At 39.6% G+C, this 19,881-nt stretch overlaps 1 protein-coding gene across 8 annotated transcripts in view; it reads left to right on the top strand.

The window, feature by feature from the left end:
* KIAA1549L (KIAA1549 like) overlaps positions 1-19,881 on the top strand; it is a 138,365-nt gene that overhangs the window by 95,267 nt on the left and 23,217 nt on the right. For 6 of the 8 annotated variants that reach the window (XR_012835811.1, XM_075755251.1, XM_075755248.1 and 3 more), the window contains exons 14-17: positions 79-102; positions 8,988-9,166; positions 10,776-10,993; positions 16,353-16,482. Coding sequence is in view for 7 of the 8 variants with exons in the window: in XM_075755251.1 (XP_075611366.1) it covers positions 79-102; positions 8,988-9,166; positions 10,776-10,993; positions 16,353-16,482 (551 nt within the window). In the remaining variant the exon portion in view is untranslated. The remainder of the gene's footprint in view (positions 1-78; positions 103-8,987; positions 9,167-10,775; positions 10,994-16,352; positions 16,483-19,881) is intronic. The other 2 variants (XM_075755250.1, XM_075755249.1) reach the window with 1 other exon arrangement.

Below are 19,881 nucleotides of genomic sequence, written 5' to 3'. Positions count from 1 at the left end.
CGCAAACAGTGTCAGGTGATGTTTATATGTATGGGCAAAGTAATTTAGTGAAGGTATTTTTTTTTGTTGTTTTGTTAGGTTTCAAATCTTCAAAGAAAATTGGTAAGAACTTCCAGTTTCTTTGTTAAAGAATTGACTAACACCTAACATCCTCTCCTCTGATCTGGGCTTTAGTGCATTTCTGGAATATACACATGCTACTTAAAGAAACCTTGCAATATAGGATAAGGGAACACTGACCCTTTATTTTAAATCTTGATTTCATTATAATTCTAGCTTCAACTTTTATTTGACAAAAATAACAATGCACTTTTCAAATTATGGTGGAAAACTAACAGCTGCTTTATTTACATGTTTATTTTACTTTCTCTCTTCTGTCTTCTGGAAAAAAAAAAAAGCCTGAATAATGATGTTACTTAATATGGACAAAGTGCTCCGTGTTAAAAGCAGCTAAATGATTTCCAGTTCTATTGCCACAGGGAAAACATCTTTAGTGTATACTCCATTCATACTATGGATTCTTGTCATTTGTTCCTACCACATGCTGGCACCAAGATCTTAAGCTCCTGGGGCAGAAAGGAAAAGCTGGGTTTGCCCATTTAAAAAGTAGTAGCACAGCATACAGAAAAAATACAAAACAGGCTGTTTCCATCTGATTATTCTGGCTTTGAAGGAATCTGTGCATGAAACATCTTTTCTACAGAGCCCTCCTGGTAGAGACCTCAGCTACTTCTAGAGGAACTTCCTTCACTCAACTGCCATGGCCCTACAAAGAGTCACCTGGTAGTTTCCAGGCAGAGATATGAAGGGGAATAAATACATTGTTCCCTGGTAAAGAGATGGGGAATTTTAACTGTAGGCATATGTTTTAAGATGCGTTTAAGAGAGTTTCCTGATACAACCCTTTCAGAACAGCTCCTGAGAAGGAAGATGTGGTCATGGGAGATGAAATGGCCTCCCCATTACCAGAATTATGGTGATGGCCCCACATTTATTCTTATATGCATGTTTTTGACTTTTGAGTTGTGTGGTCCCAAATGCCTGTTGAAATTAGACACCCATTACTTTTCATCATGAAGCTTAAGCTTTGTTCCCCAGTGCTATGATTTCAAACACTGTTGTTGTCTCTGATATTTTGTTGTTTCTGCAGGGTTTTATCTTTATCCAACATGATTAGCATCAATAGAATAGGTTGGCTGCTTTTCCTCCCAGTTTAAGAAACTACTTTTCTCCTAGTTGTTTGTCTGAACCTGTTCCAGCTCTGAAGCCTGGTTGTAGGTTGATGCCTCTAATGCGCATGTCAGCAAAAGCAGCAGCATATTTTCTTCTCTGAAAAGCAGCATCTTAGAACTGGAATGAATCCCTTGATGGTCACATGTTTGATTTGGGGACTCCAAGTTAGAATGGCTCATTAGTTGCCATAGTTACAGACCAATTTTAGATTCTATTTCTTGCTGACATTTAGTTACATGGAAAAATGACAGCACTGGATGTTACCTCAGTACATAAACTCTATATGGCTTGTATCAAAATTGACTCCAAATGGAGTGTGTCAGGGCTGAGAGTGAACAATGTGAAACCAGCATAGACTGACAGGATTGGCTTAGGGACCTGATGTTTTGGAAGATCAGGAGAACTCTTTAGCTGAGTGTTATTTCTACAGAAAACACAAATAAAATATCTATTTGGATTACAATAGTGATGAATTTTGGTAGGGTAATTGCATTTGTTTTTCATTTTGTTTTTCTTGGAAAACATTTATTAGTATTTTAATAGGAACTTTCCTTTCCAAAAGCGCCCTATTGCATATGTTAGAGAACTGTGACATGAATGAATCAGCCAACAGAGGTACTGGCAATTTCCGAGACAGGTTTGTGAGAGAGCGTGCAAGAGAACAACAGGATATTAGCACTTCCACCTATCTTTTTATCAGGCCTAACATCACTCGGGGAGAAGCAAATGGCTGAACCCACACGTACTTAAAGAACTGCGGTAGCCTACAAGAAGAAGTTTTTTCTTTCACCTGCTCCTCACAAAATGAAGGTGGTGAAAGTTATCTAGATTGTTTTTTTGAACTTGTATAGTTGAGCCTAGTTTTGTACTTGGAACCTCGTCATCATGAAAGTATACGCATCACAGGTGAATATTTGCAAAGAGTCAAACTTGTATAAGAAACCTTCCTTTCCTCCTCCTAGGAATCCCAGCTGGAGGACTGCTTCTCATCTTCCAAGGATTTGGATATTGTCTTCAAAAATAGATGTAACTTTTCAGAAATAGTTCAGTCAAGGGCCTCACTGCTTTTTAGAATATCAGACTCTAATAAGACTATCACTTTGTCCAGGCAGAAGCTGTCATATAAATTTTTAATTCTTTTTTCCTTCTGTTCTTTCTAGGGATATCTGAAAATCAAGTGTCTGCAGGAACAAAGTACCAGGGAGGAAAACTTGGCTGTATTATTGGCTTATCTAAAATCAAAGGGATTTTTGGATGTAGCTCAGCCGAGCTATGATACACGGCCTCCTTTAATCTACAGAAGTGTGGGCCGCCAGTTTTCATACTGTCCGATGTGGCAGCTCAGTGTCAGAGCCAGCGTTTCTGAATCTGAGCAGTTGTCTGTAGCGACTCAAATGAAAATGAAACATGGCAACAGCAATTGAATCCAGTAGCAGCAATGTAGCCATCTGCTTTGATGCAGAGGTAGCTGGAGGATCTGGCGTATCCTAGCAAACACCCAGCACCCTTCATCTGCCTTTTCTGTGCTGGGTGGGGTGAAATACAAGTTATGGTGGAAAGGGCTTCTTCTGGCCAAACTTTGGTCCTTTAAAGTTGGCTTCCTAATCTAACATAAGCAGGTAGGCTCTCTAGTGACTCCAGAAGGTCATAGCTAATTGGGGCAGATCTCTCTGCTCTGGAGGTACTCACCTCTCTCTTTCCAGTATGGAAGAAGCCCAGACAGCAGCTTTAGAGCATATGCACAGATTTGAAGTGAGAGGATTCTTTTCATGATGCCTGTGTCTCTGAAAGGCTGAGAAATGAGAGTGCTAGGAAGAATTTATGGTGTAGAGAGAGAAGTCTATTCTTTTCATCATTCATTCCTCATCCTGAAGCATTAGCTTCTTTTGACCAGAAAGAGTGTTAGTGGGGATCTTTCACTCTTCACCCCCTCACAGTAAACTCCTAGGCTTTTCTGGAGTAATTTCCTGACATTTAACCATAGCAGGGTGTAAAAAAAAAAAAAAAAATCCACTTGTTCAGCTGAAATCCCTCATATTGACACTGGTTACTGTTCTCCTTGAGCCTCCCAGAAGCTTTACCCCTTGGCTCTTTTTTTTTTTTTTTTTCCTCCAAAGATTTCACCTTGTGTGACATAGCCTACTATTTCCCCATACTGTTTCCATTTCTTCCACTGTCCTTTTTTTATATTTGTTTTAAATACAGAGAGCACTGTGACCCTGCTAGCATCCTGCTGGTGACAGTGAACCCTTTGTTTCTTCAGACGTAGCCAATACCATTTCCCACTGCTTTCTCCACTTGGTTTTGGTTCGCAAGAGGCAGCCAAGTGTTGTAAGCTCTTCTGTGAACTCTGAGCCACATTTCTGAGCCTCTTCACACCACTACGAAAGCAAAAGGTGCCACTGCCCCACCACCTCCTTCCCCAGAGAGAGAGTTGGGAGGACAAACAGCACCTCCGAGCCGTCCACACTGCGTGACTGGGGCCCCCCAGGTGCTCTATTCACAGGCGTGGTAGAACTTGCACAGAGTAAGTGGAAAATACTTTGCTTGGCCTCTTTTAGGTGAGCATAGCTAACCCAGCTCACCTTTTTTTCAGCCAATCTTTTTGATTGCTTTTCTCATGGCAAGAAAATACCTCATCCTATGTTGCTAAGGTGCCTGTTGCAGCAGACCTCTGAAGGAACTGGGATCTGCAGGTGGTTGAGCAATTAAGTATTTCTTAATTCATGTCTGCCTGCCCATCCGGATGAGCTTTACTCTGCCACTAATTGAGTCTGACAGCAGTTCTCATCCAAGGAAAAGTGCAAAGAGTGTGTTAGATGTTCATGCCATCAGATCCACTGACAGTCTGGATGGTTGTGATCTTTCACTAATATGTCAGCATTGAAGAAGACAAATGCATGGTTCTATTGTGCAAACAGAAAACCCGCAAATTTCTGCAAAGCTTATAGAGCACTAATTTCTTTAAGAAGCAGCTCCTGCTATAAATTCTATTCCATTCCTATCTTCTTTGTATAGTTATCATCCTTGCCAGTTAAATATTTTTTTTAATTATTAAACATGCCTAGGATGGTATTACAGAAGTACCAGCCAAAAAAAGGGTTTGATGGATTGTGTACAAACATTATGAAATTCATGGTCTCTTTTTGAAAGACTTTGATACATAGATGAGGCAGATGTGGTTGAAGGAGAAGATGGATCTACAGGGAAAAATACCTTTGCTTCTGCTTATAAGGACAGGAAATGTTCATAGAAAGTGAATGAAGCAAGCAGCTATTAGAAAAGCAGACATCCCATGTATACGGTTTCATAAAAAGCCTGCAAATATCAGTTTAGAGATCTGAAATGACCTGCTCAGGTAACTCCTATTTTAGAATCCCAGGCAAACCCAGGACTGCAACACCTCAGACATGTGGCCTGGCATTTAGCAGACTCTGCATCTGAGAAAATAATATCCAGGAGGAATCATGAGCTGCTTCCATTAGTCTGCAAGCTGTCTGCTTCTCTGAAAATATCATATTTGTGCTGTGCATGAAAGGCTTAGAATCACACTGTCTCACAGATGGGTGTTATTTTGGAAAGCGTGTGTATGTGTACACAAGTTTGTTTCCTGTTGCACTGCAGTATCTTACAGAGAGGTATTTCAGTCCTGAATAGGTTCAGATACTGATGTTAGGAAACCTGTATTTTACTTATAGGCTTCCAACTCCTTCAGAAGCATATGCCTCTTATTGCTAAGAGCTCTTGTCTTTTAGATCTGTGACATAGTTTGCTCTTTGTCAAACTTATGATTTTCATTTAATATAATCTATTTGCTTTCCTATTATTTTAAGCCCTTCCATTACTCAGAGAACTCATTTCACACTATAGGTGTGGTTATAATATTTACGTTCCCTTCATAAATCTTTGAAAATTTTTAATGTTTCCTTGAATGACCTAAGCAAAGGCAGAGTATGTTTACCTGCTTGTGAGTTTCCCAGGTGTTGGTTTTACATGTTTTTCTCCATTGATGTAATTCTTTTTCCGAGGACTTCCAAAATCGGTCAAATGGTTGCTTCTGAACAGGACAGCACATATCTTTGTTTCAAGTATTTTGCTGTAAGGTTACCGATCTGCAGGTAATTTAGATTTCCTTACTCTTTCTTTACAGATATTTCAGTCCTTTTCTTTTGTCCAACATATTTGGAGAGAGGGAGGAAAGACAAGGTGGAGGGAAAGAGAGAGGAGAGAAGAAATCTTGTGTGGCTTCTTATCGAAATCTTAGGCTGACAGAAATATAATTTTTATTTTATATAAAAATTTAATAACTAGGTAAAGCCAGAATATTTCACCTAATTGTTTCTTAACCCTTCAGAGCTACAGTTTGACAGCACCTTTCCTCCACGGGCTGGAGGACCAGTGGCACGAGTGGGTAGCACCACCTGCTGGGAAATAAAATCATAGAATGGGTTGGGTTGGAAGGGACCTCAAAGATCATCTAGTTCCACCCCCCCTGCCACGGGGATAGCTGAATAGTGCAGAGCTGTGCCCAAATCGGAGCCTAGCACCCCTGAAGCAGCTTTAATCTAGCAAATCCTGTAAACTAATAGCTGCAGCAATGTGGAGATAAAGCTTCAGCGATGGTCCTGGTTTTCAAAAACCCAACGCCACGCTGATCTTCACTACAACTGGCATTTAACCTGAATAAATGATTGTTTTGGATCTATCTTCATGTACTTCAGTCACAGGAAGATTAGGAGGAGTAATTCAATCTCAATGGATCATGTGGCATTAGATTTCTAGCACAAGATGTTTCAGAGATGGGAAATTACTGTTAAGTAGGTGATTAAGTTGGTTTTTTGCCCTTTTCCGCCACTGAAGTTCTAAGTCTCGCTATGTGTGCATGCAGGCAGTGCAAGCAAGAGTAGAACAACAATGAATCCATAAAAACATTGGTATGCATCTGTTTAAAAACAGAAATCAAAAGCATTGCTTTAAATCTGTGATGCTAATTATAATAAGCAAGTATGCTTATTGTGAGTGACCGTAAAGAACAATGGGGTGGATTTCTGAAGGTCCCTGTGCCCGTCAGTCACTTGCCCAGCTGAGGCATTTGGATGGGTGGGCTGGCCCGGGGCAGGGACACACAGCAGAAACAAACGCTCCGGCTTTTCTCTGAGCTCCCTTTGGTTTGTTTTTTAAAGTTTAGAGGTTGCTGTGGTTCAATTGCATTATAAATACTTGCTGTAAATTCTCTCAGAAGGGGACGGATAGGAACAAATATTAATATTCCCACAGTACTTGCTTATGGTTCACTGCCAATACAAACTGTAGCAGCATGCCAGTAACTGCAGATCACAGACTGTCTTTATCACTTATCAGTTAAAAAATGGCAATGGAAAAAACCTACTTTTATATTATAAATGCCAATTAATGAACAAATGCTAAGCTAAGGTGGAATAAACTTCTTATCTCTAGTCCTATTTGGCTATTATTTCCATGCCAATAGCACTGCAGTAGATGCAGGAGATGTGTTCACAAATGAGAGGCCCAATATACTGAGGGTCCTCTTTGGTGTTAACACACCACATAGAATCGTAGAACATCAGAAGTACCTATTGACCGTGATTCCTGATTCTCTTTACCCTTAATTTTTCTTTTATTTATGAGTCTTTGAACCAGAGGAATTCTGTTTAATTAAGCAGAACTCTTGGTTTCTGATCCCGAAATGAGGTCTGAGGAGACAACCCACGCATCTGTAGCTAGTAATGCTCTCTGTGGGTGCCTGGAGATCACTGCCGAGGTCTCAGCAAGTGCAGTCCTTCTGAAACACTGGGGTGGAAACGCAGCTGCACTTCTTGGTGCTTTCTGCTTGAAGTGGGGTATACAGGGGATGTTTGGAAAGAATCATGTTTTGCAAGTTGATGCTCAGCCAGCTTTTCAAGAATGCCTGGTTCAGGCAAATGCTGGGACAGGCAGCCAAGAGAAGCGATTTCACAACTTCTTAGTACTTGGACTGCTGATGAGATACTATCCAGGTTTACCTGAGCTGTAATCATCATGAGAGACCATCTTTGTTGGTGAAAAATAAGTTCAGACAAACTTCTTCTCTCTTGGAGATAGTCATCTCACAATGGAGGAATGTTGTTAGGGTAGCGTGGAAGTTTCAGCGGTGGATTACAGACACCACCTGTCTTCCAGAACTGCATCTGGTGACTTATGTGAGAATCAAACTGATTCAAAACGCCCCGAGGAAAGAACATCCATGCTTCGCTTTTATACTCATTGTAAATGCTCTCCTGTTCAATTGCGGTCTGTAACAGGCAAGTTACAGTTCCTCCGTCTGATTTTGCTGGTGTGGTGTCCTGGCGGCGTGGTCGTCAGTGCCAGTCCAGTGGCTAATTTCAGTGAGCCAGGCTTGTGATCCGCTCGCTCCGGTGAGCGTACGAGTTCAGAGTGTTTGAACAACTCCAGGAGGGACGAGGGGATTTCAGACCCACTAAAGACTCCCCTATCATATTTGGACAGTTCTGTGGAGCCAGAGAGACAATATTTAATGACAGAGTGATTTAACCCATCTATTTCTCATAGCTCAAGTAGTGTCTACTCCACTCCACACTGAGTACAGACAAAAAGATAAGTTTACTCAGTGGGTTCATATTTTATGTTACCACTGTCAAATATTTTCTTACCAAAATCACTGGCTGTCTAAACTGCTGAGTTTATACAAGTCCATTGTAATTTGTGCAGTGATTAAATATTAAAACAGAGTGTATTTTCAGAGGAAATACATTTAGAGCAGACCACTTTGTTCTTTAGCAGAGGATCTCTGCTCCTGTCAGTTAGGAGATAGAGCAGACATTCTTCCCTCTAATAGCATAATTATTCAAAAATGTTTGCAAGAATCTCTTTGTAGAACTTGTGCTCATGCTTTAGAGTCATTCTTTTATTCCAAAATGAGGATAAAAGGGTTAAGATTCAACAGCTGACAAAGTGGTGCAGGTTTTACAAACAAAATTTGGAGGAGAAAGTGGCCAATTGTATGTGAAAGAGTTGTTCATTTATATAGAAGTCTAAAACTAAAGATGCTTCATCATGCCATTTAATTTTAAAGATTTTTCAGAAGCTTTCTCCTGTCTCTTAAGAAATTTTAATGGTTTAACCTTACAGCCACCTGAGGTACTGCTTTGCAAAGCAAAAAACCCCTATAAACTTGACGCCATCAGTTTCTTAAGCATGTTTTAACATGCACCATAATGCTTTCATTTTAACAGATGGCATTTTTAGCATTGATAACTTTTGCTAAAATCAGTAGGTTTATTTTTCAAATTTTGAGAATGTCCATGATCTTGCTGTATAAAACACACAAATACCTGGGTTAGAGCAGGTATAACTACTGATGCCTTGGCATGTGGAGATGCGTGTGTATGCATATAATGTCTTTTCCATATGAAACCTAGGAAAAGATATACTTTGACTTTCAGTGTCATTTTCATACAATTTTCTGTGTCATTCTTTCTCCTTTTTTTTTCCCCCCATCTCATTAGTGCAGATTGGAAATCAACCTTCTTTGGGGGAGTACTAGATAATCGTTTGAATACATAATGTTATCTATAATCTAATGGGACTTTTTTCCAGTGTAAAGGTCTCCCAGGTCTGCTCCTCGAGTCTACTGAGCACATCATTAATATAAAGCATGTGCTTGCTGAATTTCACCTTGAGCATGCAGTAAAAATATCCGTGTCTTTATGCTAAATAAGTTTGATGTGCTTTAGTGCCTGTAAGCGATGAAGAGGAAGGAGGCATTCTCTTTGATAACATTGCCAGATCTGCCATCGACCCCTTTGACACCTCTTCTGGATCGGTACAGCTGATAGCTATCAAACCCGTGGCGCTACCTGCTGTTCATGCTGCATCAGATAGGAGCCAGGAATCTGCCATCATTAACGGAGAGGTAAGGACTGTCTGATAATGTCTCCAGCTGCTTCCTTGGCTGCATCTATGGGTGGAACAATCCTAAGCCTGTTAGAGTTGAGGACTAGTAGGAGCTTTTCACCCTTATGCTGTATAAAGTCCCTTTAGCATTGGGGGCTTGGAGGTCTGAGAATTTAAGATCTGCTGTTTTGTGATGCACCTGTGAATGCATGAGACCTCGGAAGAGGCAATTGTCTGTATTCGTACCTTCTCAATATCCTTCTCTCCTATTCTATTAGTTTTAACAGGATGAGTAATGAAGGCAGAGAGCAGAATACGATCTTTGTCTACATGAATTCTGTGGCTGAACATGGAAATGTATATAGATCATCTGGGTCCCAAGCTGATCTTTCTATACTGAGCGATACATCCCATTCAGAGCAAGAAGGGGTGAAACAGGACCTTGGCTTTGCTCAGTCTGCACTCCAGCCTCTGCACAGAGGGTGCAGTTGTTTCCTGGGAACAAAGTGGGATGGCACAAGCATTTGATGGCTAAAACCCATGCTTTGGCTCCAACACTTATATGATTGCTTGTGGTTTTATGTAGATTTAATCAAGACTGGTCCATTTACAAAGTACTGAGGCTTTTATGTAGTTGTTTAACATGAAGGGGACAAGCCAGAGAGGTGTCTTGTTTGCAAACTCATGCTGCAATAGTAATTTAAAGATCAGCCAGAATCTCCCTGATGCTGTTTAAAAGCAACAGGGAGGGCTGCTGCCAGAGACACAATAAAAGAGCGTCATCAGGCTTCCCATGTAGGCCTGGATTACAGCAGTCTGGCGTGCTCCATTGCGTACTTGTATTTTAAGCCCTGATGTGCCACATAGTTTCCAAACTCAGAGAAAGGCTTATTTAGATTTCAGCATCTATTTTCTGTAAGTCAGCAGGATGGCACTCCCGCTGCTGTGTGCTCTCTTGTACGTACATTTCTTGAAATATGTGAGAAGACTGTAGAATTTGACTCTGGAAGCACAAAGCCCAAGTGAATTGCTCATTTCCATGACAATTTGAAGCAGGAGGGAAATTTTCTCAATACTTAGGAATATCCATGGGACTTGACCTTTAGCAGGTCAGACCAAACACCCGTCTATTTAAGGATCCCATCTCTGACAGGGACCCGTAACAGATTTGTAGGGAAGCATATAAATAAAAGGAACCTATGACGATATTTCACCAGAATTCTTCCCCAGACACAAATGATGGCTTATTTAAGGTTTTGTGTAGTGAGGGGCATACGGGACCCTAGAAGAGTTTTCATCGGTGAGTTCTCCCTGTGGTGCCCAAAAGCAAGCATGGCGTTGGGTCACGACAATTGGCTAACATCATCGGTGTTTTTCTTCAGTGGGTGTATCTGAGTCACTGTTGTGATGGTACAAAGATTTTAGGCTAAAATTATTTAACCATCTGCCAAGCCATAAAAATGCAGCGACTCTGTTCACTTGCAGTTCCTTGCTGCTTACAGATGGCACGGTGTGGTACAAAAAGCGCTCTGTAAAATGACACATGCAGTGCATCAAACACACTCCAACAATACTGTTTCGAAGTAGCCAGCCCAGCACCATCCTTTAAATGTCTTTTTGCCTTTTAGGTGAACAAGGCTTTGAAGCAGAAGTCCGATATAGAACATTACCGCAACAAGCTGCGTTTGAAAGCCAAGAGGAAAGGGTACTATGACTTCCCGCAGGTTGATAACAACAAGGGGCTGACGGAGAGAAAAAGAATGTATGAAAAAAACCAGAAAGAACTGGACCACATTTTGGATCCAGATGCAGATGTCTCGTCTCCATTTGCTGAGCCTAAGAACAGGTGAGACTTTTTATATGCAGTTCTTCATCTGGGAGGAAAGTTGATGTCCCGGGGTTGTAGGGAATCAAAGGGTCTGTTCTTAATAAGCAATTGTTTGATGTATTTTCAGCTCGGCTGTTTCACCCGTGATTGTGTATGAAAGTATGTTATCTGGTAAAACTGCAGTGTGGTTAAAAAGAAAGAAATGGAAAGACAAACAAATAAGGGAAGGGACTGTTGCAAGTTCTTGTGAGTCATTTTCCAAGTCAGGTAGATAAAGTGGTAGTAATTTTTTTGGTAATACTGGGAGTGAACTTAAGCCAGGAAGTTAGCATCTGAATTCATTCTTTTCCAAAGTTCAGTGGTTTTATTATTTTGGTATTATTTTTATCTGAATATAACTATTGCGGTAGGCATAAGATAACCCAACTAGTATGTTGTCCATGCATTTCAGTAAGTCCCGCGCTGCAGGGCTAGTATCTAAAAAGATGTGTGTTTAACTATTATTGGTGATCTTCCTGTGCCTTTAACAGAGAAAGTCAGAATTTGCTTATCTGTGATGTGAAGCTGGCATATTGTATAACAGTACTAATGTTTGATTAATGCTTCACTGTCTCTTGAAGATGGCACACCAGTAGTATTCCTCTCCCTATTTTAGAAATGAGGGGTGTGTGTGTACATGCTGATTCTGCCTGAGCCTACTGTGGGTGGGTGGACCTGCTCCCTTGCTGGTGCTCTCTGAAGCACAAGTTGACACATTGAAAAGAGAAGATCACACCAGTCCTACCCCAGGAGTGGTACAGTATGCAGATTCCTCTTCCTTTGAGTGGTGGTGGTGTGAAGGATTGTAAGTGAGAGTGTTTGCCATTGCACCTCACACCATGAGGACTCTGGTTCTTACTGTAATCAGGGACCAGCAGCAGTTGATCCATGAGAGGAAAAGGGATACTGAAATGCAGTTCCTCTGGAAATGGTCTGATGCTTGGAGGTACAGACGTGTATCCCATCTCCTGGAAAGTTCAGACCAAATTTTTCCTATGAGCATAAATCATGACTGCAATCAAAGCGTCGGTGGTGACACAGTCTTTGCACGCAGTGCAACTTCAGCAATTACCCTTGGGGCACAGAGATGAAAAAGACTGTAATGGGAATCAGAAAAGCAGTGTTAGCTCAGAACCTGGGCAAAAACTGTGATGAGATTACCTTCTATAGGTCTAGAGTTAAATGACTGAGGGATACTGCCCTTGATGGGCTGTTTCCCAGAGTTGCGTTGGTCAATGAAGAAAAAAGATGCTGACTTAACTGCATGTTATGTCCTTGCTGGAGGGTCTGGGGCATTATTTACTTGTACAGTTTTCCAGTGAAGAAGGAATAAATTTCTCCAAATACACAGAAAAGGTAAGATCCTGAACCCTCAGTACACAGGAGTCCTGCTCTGTCTGCACAGTCTGTCCAGAAGACATAAATGAAACAGTTGAAACATTGATATGACTGTGTGCTATGCATGTAGTGAAGGACTGAGGCATTACTTTGGATATTTATTATGTGTCACATGCTGTGTAGGGTATGTTTAAAATATTACACATGAACCTTTAATGCTAACCATCTGCTTTTTGTTAAATAGATTGATGTTTGTTCATGTGCCAATGTGCTGGAAGGTCCTGGAATACATTTTTTTTTCCTGTGTGTTTTCTAATGTGTTGTGTAAACCTGTCATAGTCTATTTGAGATAGTGATCACTGGCAGGATATAAACTGCTTGAAGGCAGGTATACTGCTGTAGAGCAATGATTTCATTGCGTAGCTGAACCATAAAAGGCTGACTGCTGGATTTACTTGTTAAATATATAGGCTATATTGCTACATAGGAAGAGAAAAGAACCATTTCTGATGCACTTTCTGTAAAGACACAAAGCATTTGCAGAACTTCACAGATGTTGCAGATGTTTTCAAGCAAACCAATTCCAAAGTCTATGCTAAAATTTCCAAACTAAGACCTGGAACCGAATTTGATATGCTGCAACACACAACAGCATTATTGTCTTCATTTTTCTACCTAAAAATGATAGCTAAAATGGCATACTGCTGGAGGAAAACCTTGAATAATAATGCAAGGTAATGTGCATTTTGGTTATTGGTAAATGAATCAATACAATTATATTTCTGTAATGAAATAAACTTGCTTTTAAAGCAATCTAGGTTAGCATAAAATTGAAAAGATTTGATTTCTGACTTTTTCTGCTTTGTGCCGTTGTTCATATCATTATATTTACAGCAATTAAAAACTGAAAAATTGATATTTTTGAAATTTAAAATAATATCACTTAGGAGTCAGTCAAAGATTTTAAAGTTTCTAGGGAAAAGGTCTATTCCACTCTTTTTTATTTTGTGTATATTCCACTAACTTTAATCACATTATTTCCAAAATATATCAGAAAATAAAGATGCAGTGGATTACATTATTCAAGATCACCTTTACATTTTGGATTTGTTTTAAATTGCATTTAAAAGTGATTCACAAAATATTGCCACTCAATAATTTGATTTGCTCAAGAACAAACAGCTTTATGCTCTTAGTACCTTTGAGTCTTCTGTACCATAAAATTCACGTTTTAAAATGTTCCAGTTGTGTTCCCAGAAGGCGCTTGCTAACCCATTTGAATGCCAGTTGTTAGCGTTCATACCTCCTTTCTCATTACGAAAACTTTCTTAAATGAGCTAATTGGCAATCTCAAGGCAATTTTTAAGAGCCTACTGATGAGATGCACTATTCTGGGTTTTTCTTTAATAGTTCGTAATCAGGTCAAGAATCCGCACGTATTAGAGATCTGTATATTTGAAACCCTTAGAAAATATATCACACCTGCATCAACTAAGTATTTATGGACCTATTGTAAAACGTGTATGAAATTTTAGAGACATTTATGTAAGAACATAAAGATTGTCAGCTCTGATTAGCCTTAGCATAACCTAGTTCCCTGTGTTTTCTGGTAATACCGACAGTGTAGTCTTGGAAGAAACAAGTTAAGGCACTTTAATATATATTTATTTAATATCATATTTATAGGGGAACTTTATTCCAAAACCTCTGCTTGCCTTCTGCTTTGGCAGTACATTTGGGAATTTCAAACATGTGCGTGGAGATTTGCGATTAAAAGTCACACAGAAGTTTTTGAAAGTTGCCTTAAAGTTAACTACGTGCTTAAGTACTTAGCTTAATCAGAAGTGTGATTTTTTTTTTTTTTGCCCTACTTTTTATCCTATCTGATCATGTAAATGTCTGGATTTCTGCAAACCAGTTTCTGCTGCTCTAATCTGTCCAGGCAAAAAAGCTCTGTTAACCAAATCTGTAATATCTGAAGAATTATTTCTTCCTATGAGTGAATTTATTTGGGCTGTGTTGTCTTTTCATTTCATTGATGGTTCTTGAGATGTTAAACCATGAAGTCTTTGTAATTGCTGACTGGAACAGAGGCTACTAAATGTGGTTTCATCTTATGTCACTTAAAGAAATGGTCCTAGGCTTTTCACTATCTTAAATATTGTAGTAGATCTCTTTGTAAACAGTTCAGGATTCCCCAAACATTTTAACTCTGAAGACCTTATTTTTACCCCACTTATTAACTCAAATAGAGCTCACAGCCACAGGCTCACTACACTTTAATACAAGCATTTTTTGTCCTTCAATCGAATCTTAGCACAAGATCGCATTTTGTCTCAAGTTACCTGGCAAGCATAGAAGAATGACAGAAAAGTCACCCAAGTCTTCTCCCTTCAATAGCCCCCTTTCAAATTTCTGCTTTCAACTCTTCTCTGATTCCCACAGATTTATCAATCATGGCCAAAAGGCTGTTGTGCTCTGACTGATGTTTATTGCCTCTGTAACCCTCCCTTGCTGTAGCCTCAAAATCATCCCACTGCTGTGTTGAACCCCCTACCACAGCAGCAATTTTGTGCTAAGATCTGATCGAAGGCTAAGAAATGCTTGTCCTTACTGAACATATCAAATGTAAAAATGTACTCGGATGAATGCGATACACTAGGGATGGCTTTACTTGCTCAGGAATAACTGAGCAAAATAACGTTGTGGGCACGCAACGTTGCTACAGCATCGCTACTTGGGTAGTCTAGCTACCCAAAACAACCTTGGGGAAAACAAGGAATTAGTGTACGTTTCCAGTCAGTCTGTGAGGGTTAGCTGGGAACTACTGGCTTCACGTGCCAGGGGAAGGGATGATGTATCCTGACAGGTATGAATAGTTGTCCATCTGACCTAAGTGCAGACACTGAAGCAGCAACTCACTTCAAAATCTGTGGTGTTAATATTTTGAATGGAACAATTGCACAAAGCAGAAAAAGAGCTTGACTAGGCAAGGATAACTTCATAGCAGACTTTAATAACGGTGTAAGTAATTATCGGTTACTGATCTCCAATGGGAAGATCGCTTATCTGGGATATGCAAGACAGACTAATGGCCAGACACATTGAGAACAGCATCTCCTAAACTTTTTTTGGTTTAGATGTAGCCTTCTTAAAAGGTGCAGCCTGATGAAGCATGAAGTTCCTGTATCACGATTTGGCAACCACTCCTGAAGAGTTTAGGTACAGATGTATTCTGTGTCTTACAGAGAAATGCTGTATTTGTTTTTGTATAACTAATAACAAGGAAAGAAAGGGTTGTGTTAGGATATTTCGTGTATTGAGCTATATGCTGTCTTTCTAGTACCTTTGCCGCTGAGCACGCAGTGGTGAAAGCTCAGTGCCTAGGGATGCCTTTGCCCCAGTGCTGCTCAGTTACGCTGGAAGTGATTTAATCCCAGGGAGTACAGCTCTCTGATCAAGTTGTGGCCAAGTTACCAAACCGACTATTGAAAAACAACATCTTGCAAGCAGCTCCCTCCCACTCCTGTCTCCCTTCCTGTTCACTTTGCTGGGCGTTTGTTTCAGTGGAGCGTTATTCTGCTTCTCTCTCGTTCCTCAGGATCAGCAACCAAAATCTCTGCTCCCCATCTGAGTGTGTGGGAGGTCCTATTATTTTTTTGATAATAGCATCTATTTATTTTTTTACTAATTTGAATCATATCAGCTGAGATTAAAATGGTTCTGATACCATCTTGGGATATCTTTCATCTGATAAGCTCCCACATACAATGTCCATGTCTTCTACGTAGCTTTATTTTCTTTTACAGTAAACAAAATTAATGATCTCTTAATAACGTTACTATTTCTAGCACTTCCGTATACATAGAATATCCTATAATAAAGTGACATTTTTATGAACCTCATCATTTTAGAGGAAAGGTAAGTATTGAAAACTGCTGCTTGTAATTTTTTTTTTGTTTGTTTTATTTTGATTTTACTGTTGTTTCATGTTTTCTAGGCAACCAATGAAGAACTCGGTATACAGAAGCCGGCAGTCTTTGAACAGTCCTAGCCCAGGAGAAACTGAGATGGATCTTCTAGTGACTCGAGAAAGACCGAGACGTGGAATCCGTAACAGTGGATATGATGTAAGTTCATCAGATATATGCAGTGAATTTGCTCAGCAAAGCCTTAATTAAGTCCTAAACCCAGGAAACTATTGATAAGCTACAAGCCAGAGTGCCACCACGTATTTAATGTTACAGTGTGTGATGTGCACTCAGCATCCTGAAAAAAACTCAGGATACTCACAGCAGAGACTCTTGCATGTACTTTTAAGCTGTACATCATTTTACAGTCTGAAAGGGAAACAACATTCGCCCTGAAACTCATTATTCACCAAAATATTGATTTTTGAATTTAGATAGGTCTTCCAAGTATGCAACCACTTACATGATATTGAGCTTTTTTTCATTGCAATTAAAATCCTCTGTTTGTTCTGTACCCCTGATGCTGCTCTCTTGATTCAGAAGAATGGACAACCAACTTCTTAAGTCCAGATGTCAGTGTTTTGTGGAAATCCCCTAGGAACAGGTATTGGCCATGCTCTTGTCCTCCTCTTTCTACCTCAGAACTGGGAGAGTTTTGAATAGGTAAAAATCAAAACCAGCCAGAGGAGGTACTAGTTTATGGTCCAAGGAACTCTTGCGGCCAACACAAGGCAGATTAGTTGTCTTGTGCAGTCTTAACATACACTGGGTGCAAGTTGACACTGTGCACCCAGAATGAGGATAAAAATAGTCCCCGCGCTGGGGTAACGTAGAACTTTTCAATCCTTTGTTGCATGCACAAAATGCTGTGGCTCAGCCAACCCTGTAGATCAGTCCCTGGAAAAGGTCTAAACACTTCTGGAAAATCAGGAAGTTCATCTGGTGGTTGTTCATCCTCTAAAATCTGTAGACTATGAGCATTTTATGTGGGGCTTAACAGGCAACTCTCTCAGCTGCCAGCGACGATTTTAGCAAGGTGAAGGAATGTACCAAGGTCAGGGGATGTGTTCAGGGCAGTTTAAATCTTTTTCAGAATTCTTCAGGGCATGTTGTAGGTGTCAGATTTCTTAAACGATTTCCTGCATTTGGACACTTCCCATCAGATTGCATGAGTCATGTTGTGCCATGCAAGTGGGATGACTGGTTCACCGCTTTCTGAGGCATTAGAATACGTCGCTGTAGCCTGGAAAAAGAATTATATAACCTGTTAAAATAGATTTTACACTTTGCAAAAAGGTATATTTTTTGGGTTTTGTTTTTTTTGTGGGTTTTTTTTTTTTACCCCACTTAAATGTTTCCTTTATTATTGGAGCTTTCTTAGATAATAAAAACATTGTCAGGCCAGCCTTCCCTCAGTATCCTGAAAAATATGCTTCAGGAAAGTAAGAGGTTTTTTTAATATGCTAATAAAAGGTAGTTTTTCATAGGTGATATCTTCCTGAAATGAATGTTGAAAACATTTTAGGAGGAGGCATGGCCTTCTGCTAGTAGTTCAAAATTAGAATGCCATAAGCAGTTAGCAGAAGATTTTTAAAATATATTTTCATATATTGTGTATACTATATAGAAAATATATTTTAAAGAAAATTTGTTTAAAACCTTGAAAGTAGGTGAATGAGCTTATGCAGATTCTGAAATGTCCTAAAAGTAATAATAACCTCTGAGATCTGTGCACATCACACACAAGTTTGCTTTAGCCTTTTTTTTTTTAAGGTTACGGTTGGGCGAGCCGTCCATGGCACAGTCTTTTTTTACTGATAAGTTACATAAAATTCCTTTTGCCCGATGCACTGCAGATTCACTGCGGTGCACCTCTTCTAACGTTGAATGTATTTCCTGACTGAAAGCAGAAAAATGCCAGGGGAAAATGGGCCAGGATATTGAAATTTAGTTCCCAAGCCTGAGCTTGCAGCGTGGGCTGGTTTCCCTCGCTGCTGTTTGAGGTTCCTCAGAGCTGTGCCGAGCGTCTGACAGGCTTGGTCTCCCAGGATACCCACGGGTGGGCACTTATATCTATATTTATGCATGGAATTCATACGGATCTCACCAGTGGTGCAACTAAACACCTCTGTAAATCTGACCTCTGAAAATGGGTGAAAAAGGGCTCTGAAAAAGGGCTGGTTTGTATGCTAGATCTTGTGTCCTTTCTTTTTTATCTAGTAACATCTTGTACCATTTTTTGACATCCACTTTGTCATTCTAAAGGTTCCAGCTTCCTCAAACTCCTGCTAACCTCTTCCTCCGAGATTATTTAGCAACAAGTCCCACCAATGAATGGTGAAATTTGTCTTTCATAAGCAGTTCCAAATGATCAAATTAATGAATAGTCCATATTATCTTCAAGTCATGAGATATTTTTATGAATTAAGCAGTTCCTTTTGGTGTGGGTTTTTTTTTTGGGGGGGTTTGTTTGTTTGTGGGGTGGTGGTATTTTTGGTTTTGTTTTGGTTTGTTTTTTAAGCTGTTAGCAGTATGCCCAGGTTGTGTGCTGAGGTTTATCTTCCCAACCACGATAAATGCTTTGCGTGGGGGGGTTTTTTGTTGTTTGGTGTTTTTTTTTTTTTTTTAAGAAAAGAGACTAAGGTTCTTTAAGAAAAGATCCTAAGATTCTTGAAAAACTCCTTAAAGACTGCTAGACTGATATGCACAACGGGATCCTGAGAGTTTATGATCTGCCTGATTTTGCCATGTCCTTTAAATAGGAGAGGGAAGTAAGAACTCAGAAATCCACCATTCCATGCTATTGGGTTTTTTTAAGTATGATTCCCCTTTCTAATATTTCAATTATGCTTTTCCAAAAATATTTCATTCCCTATAATGATATTTTTTGTGATATTTCTCTGAATCATGGTTCTGTTTCTCGGAGCTAAAAACTGGTCAGGATATGAGGTCGATAGTTACATACCTGTCCACATAGAATACGTAGCTTTTTACATTATTTTGGAGCGTACATTCTACTGTTTGATGTTCTGAGTATATTATTTGCCTTTATATCATCTTTTATAAATGGATTATTATTGAACAGTACCTATCTTTCAATTTTAAATAATCCCAACAGGGTTTTAGTATTATCACCTAGCAAGTAGATTAAGGAGACTTTATTAACATGTTTATTATTTCCAACACAGACAATGGTGAGTATAGCAAATGCTTTAATGAGAGTCTAGAACCCCTAGAATGCTAACGTGCTTTATACTAGGGCAGAAAATATTTAAGCTGGTTTTGGTGTAAAAGGAAGAAAATGACCATATTACACGTATCTAAGAGATCAATATCCAAAAGAATGTACTGATATAATTTTATCGATATAGTTAAATTAATGCAACTCCTCAAAAAGCTTATGGATTAATGTTCATTTGAAGAATTTTACTGATATAGTTGCAGGAGCAGAGTTATGCCAGAAGTGTATAAGGTCTGTCTCTCAGTACAGGATTTTCTTTTCCTTCTTCATGTAATTCCAGTTCCTTGTGTTATACAGTAATGGTGTATAAGCAATAT

Source organism: Balearica regulorum, chromosome 5, assembly GCF_011004875.1.
Source record: "Balearica regulorum gibbericeps isolate bBalReg1 chromosome 5, bBalReg1.pri, whole genome shotgun sequence".
Taxonomy (NCBI): Eukaryota; Metazoa; Chordata; class Aves; order Gruiformes; family Gruidae; genus Balearica; species Balearica regulorum.
The sequence above is the reverse complement of the archived record's forward strand: the minus strand, read 5'-3'. Positions and strand labels throughout refer to the sequence as shown.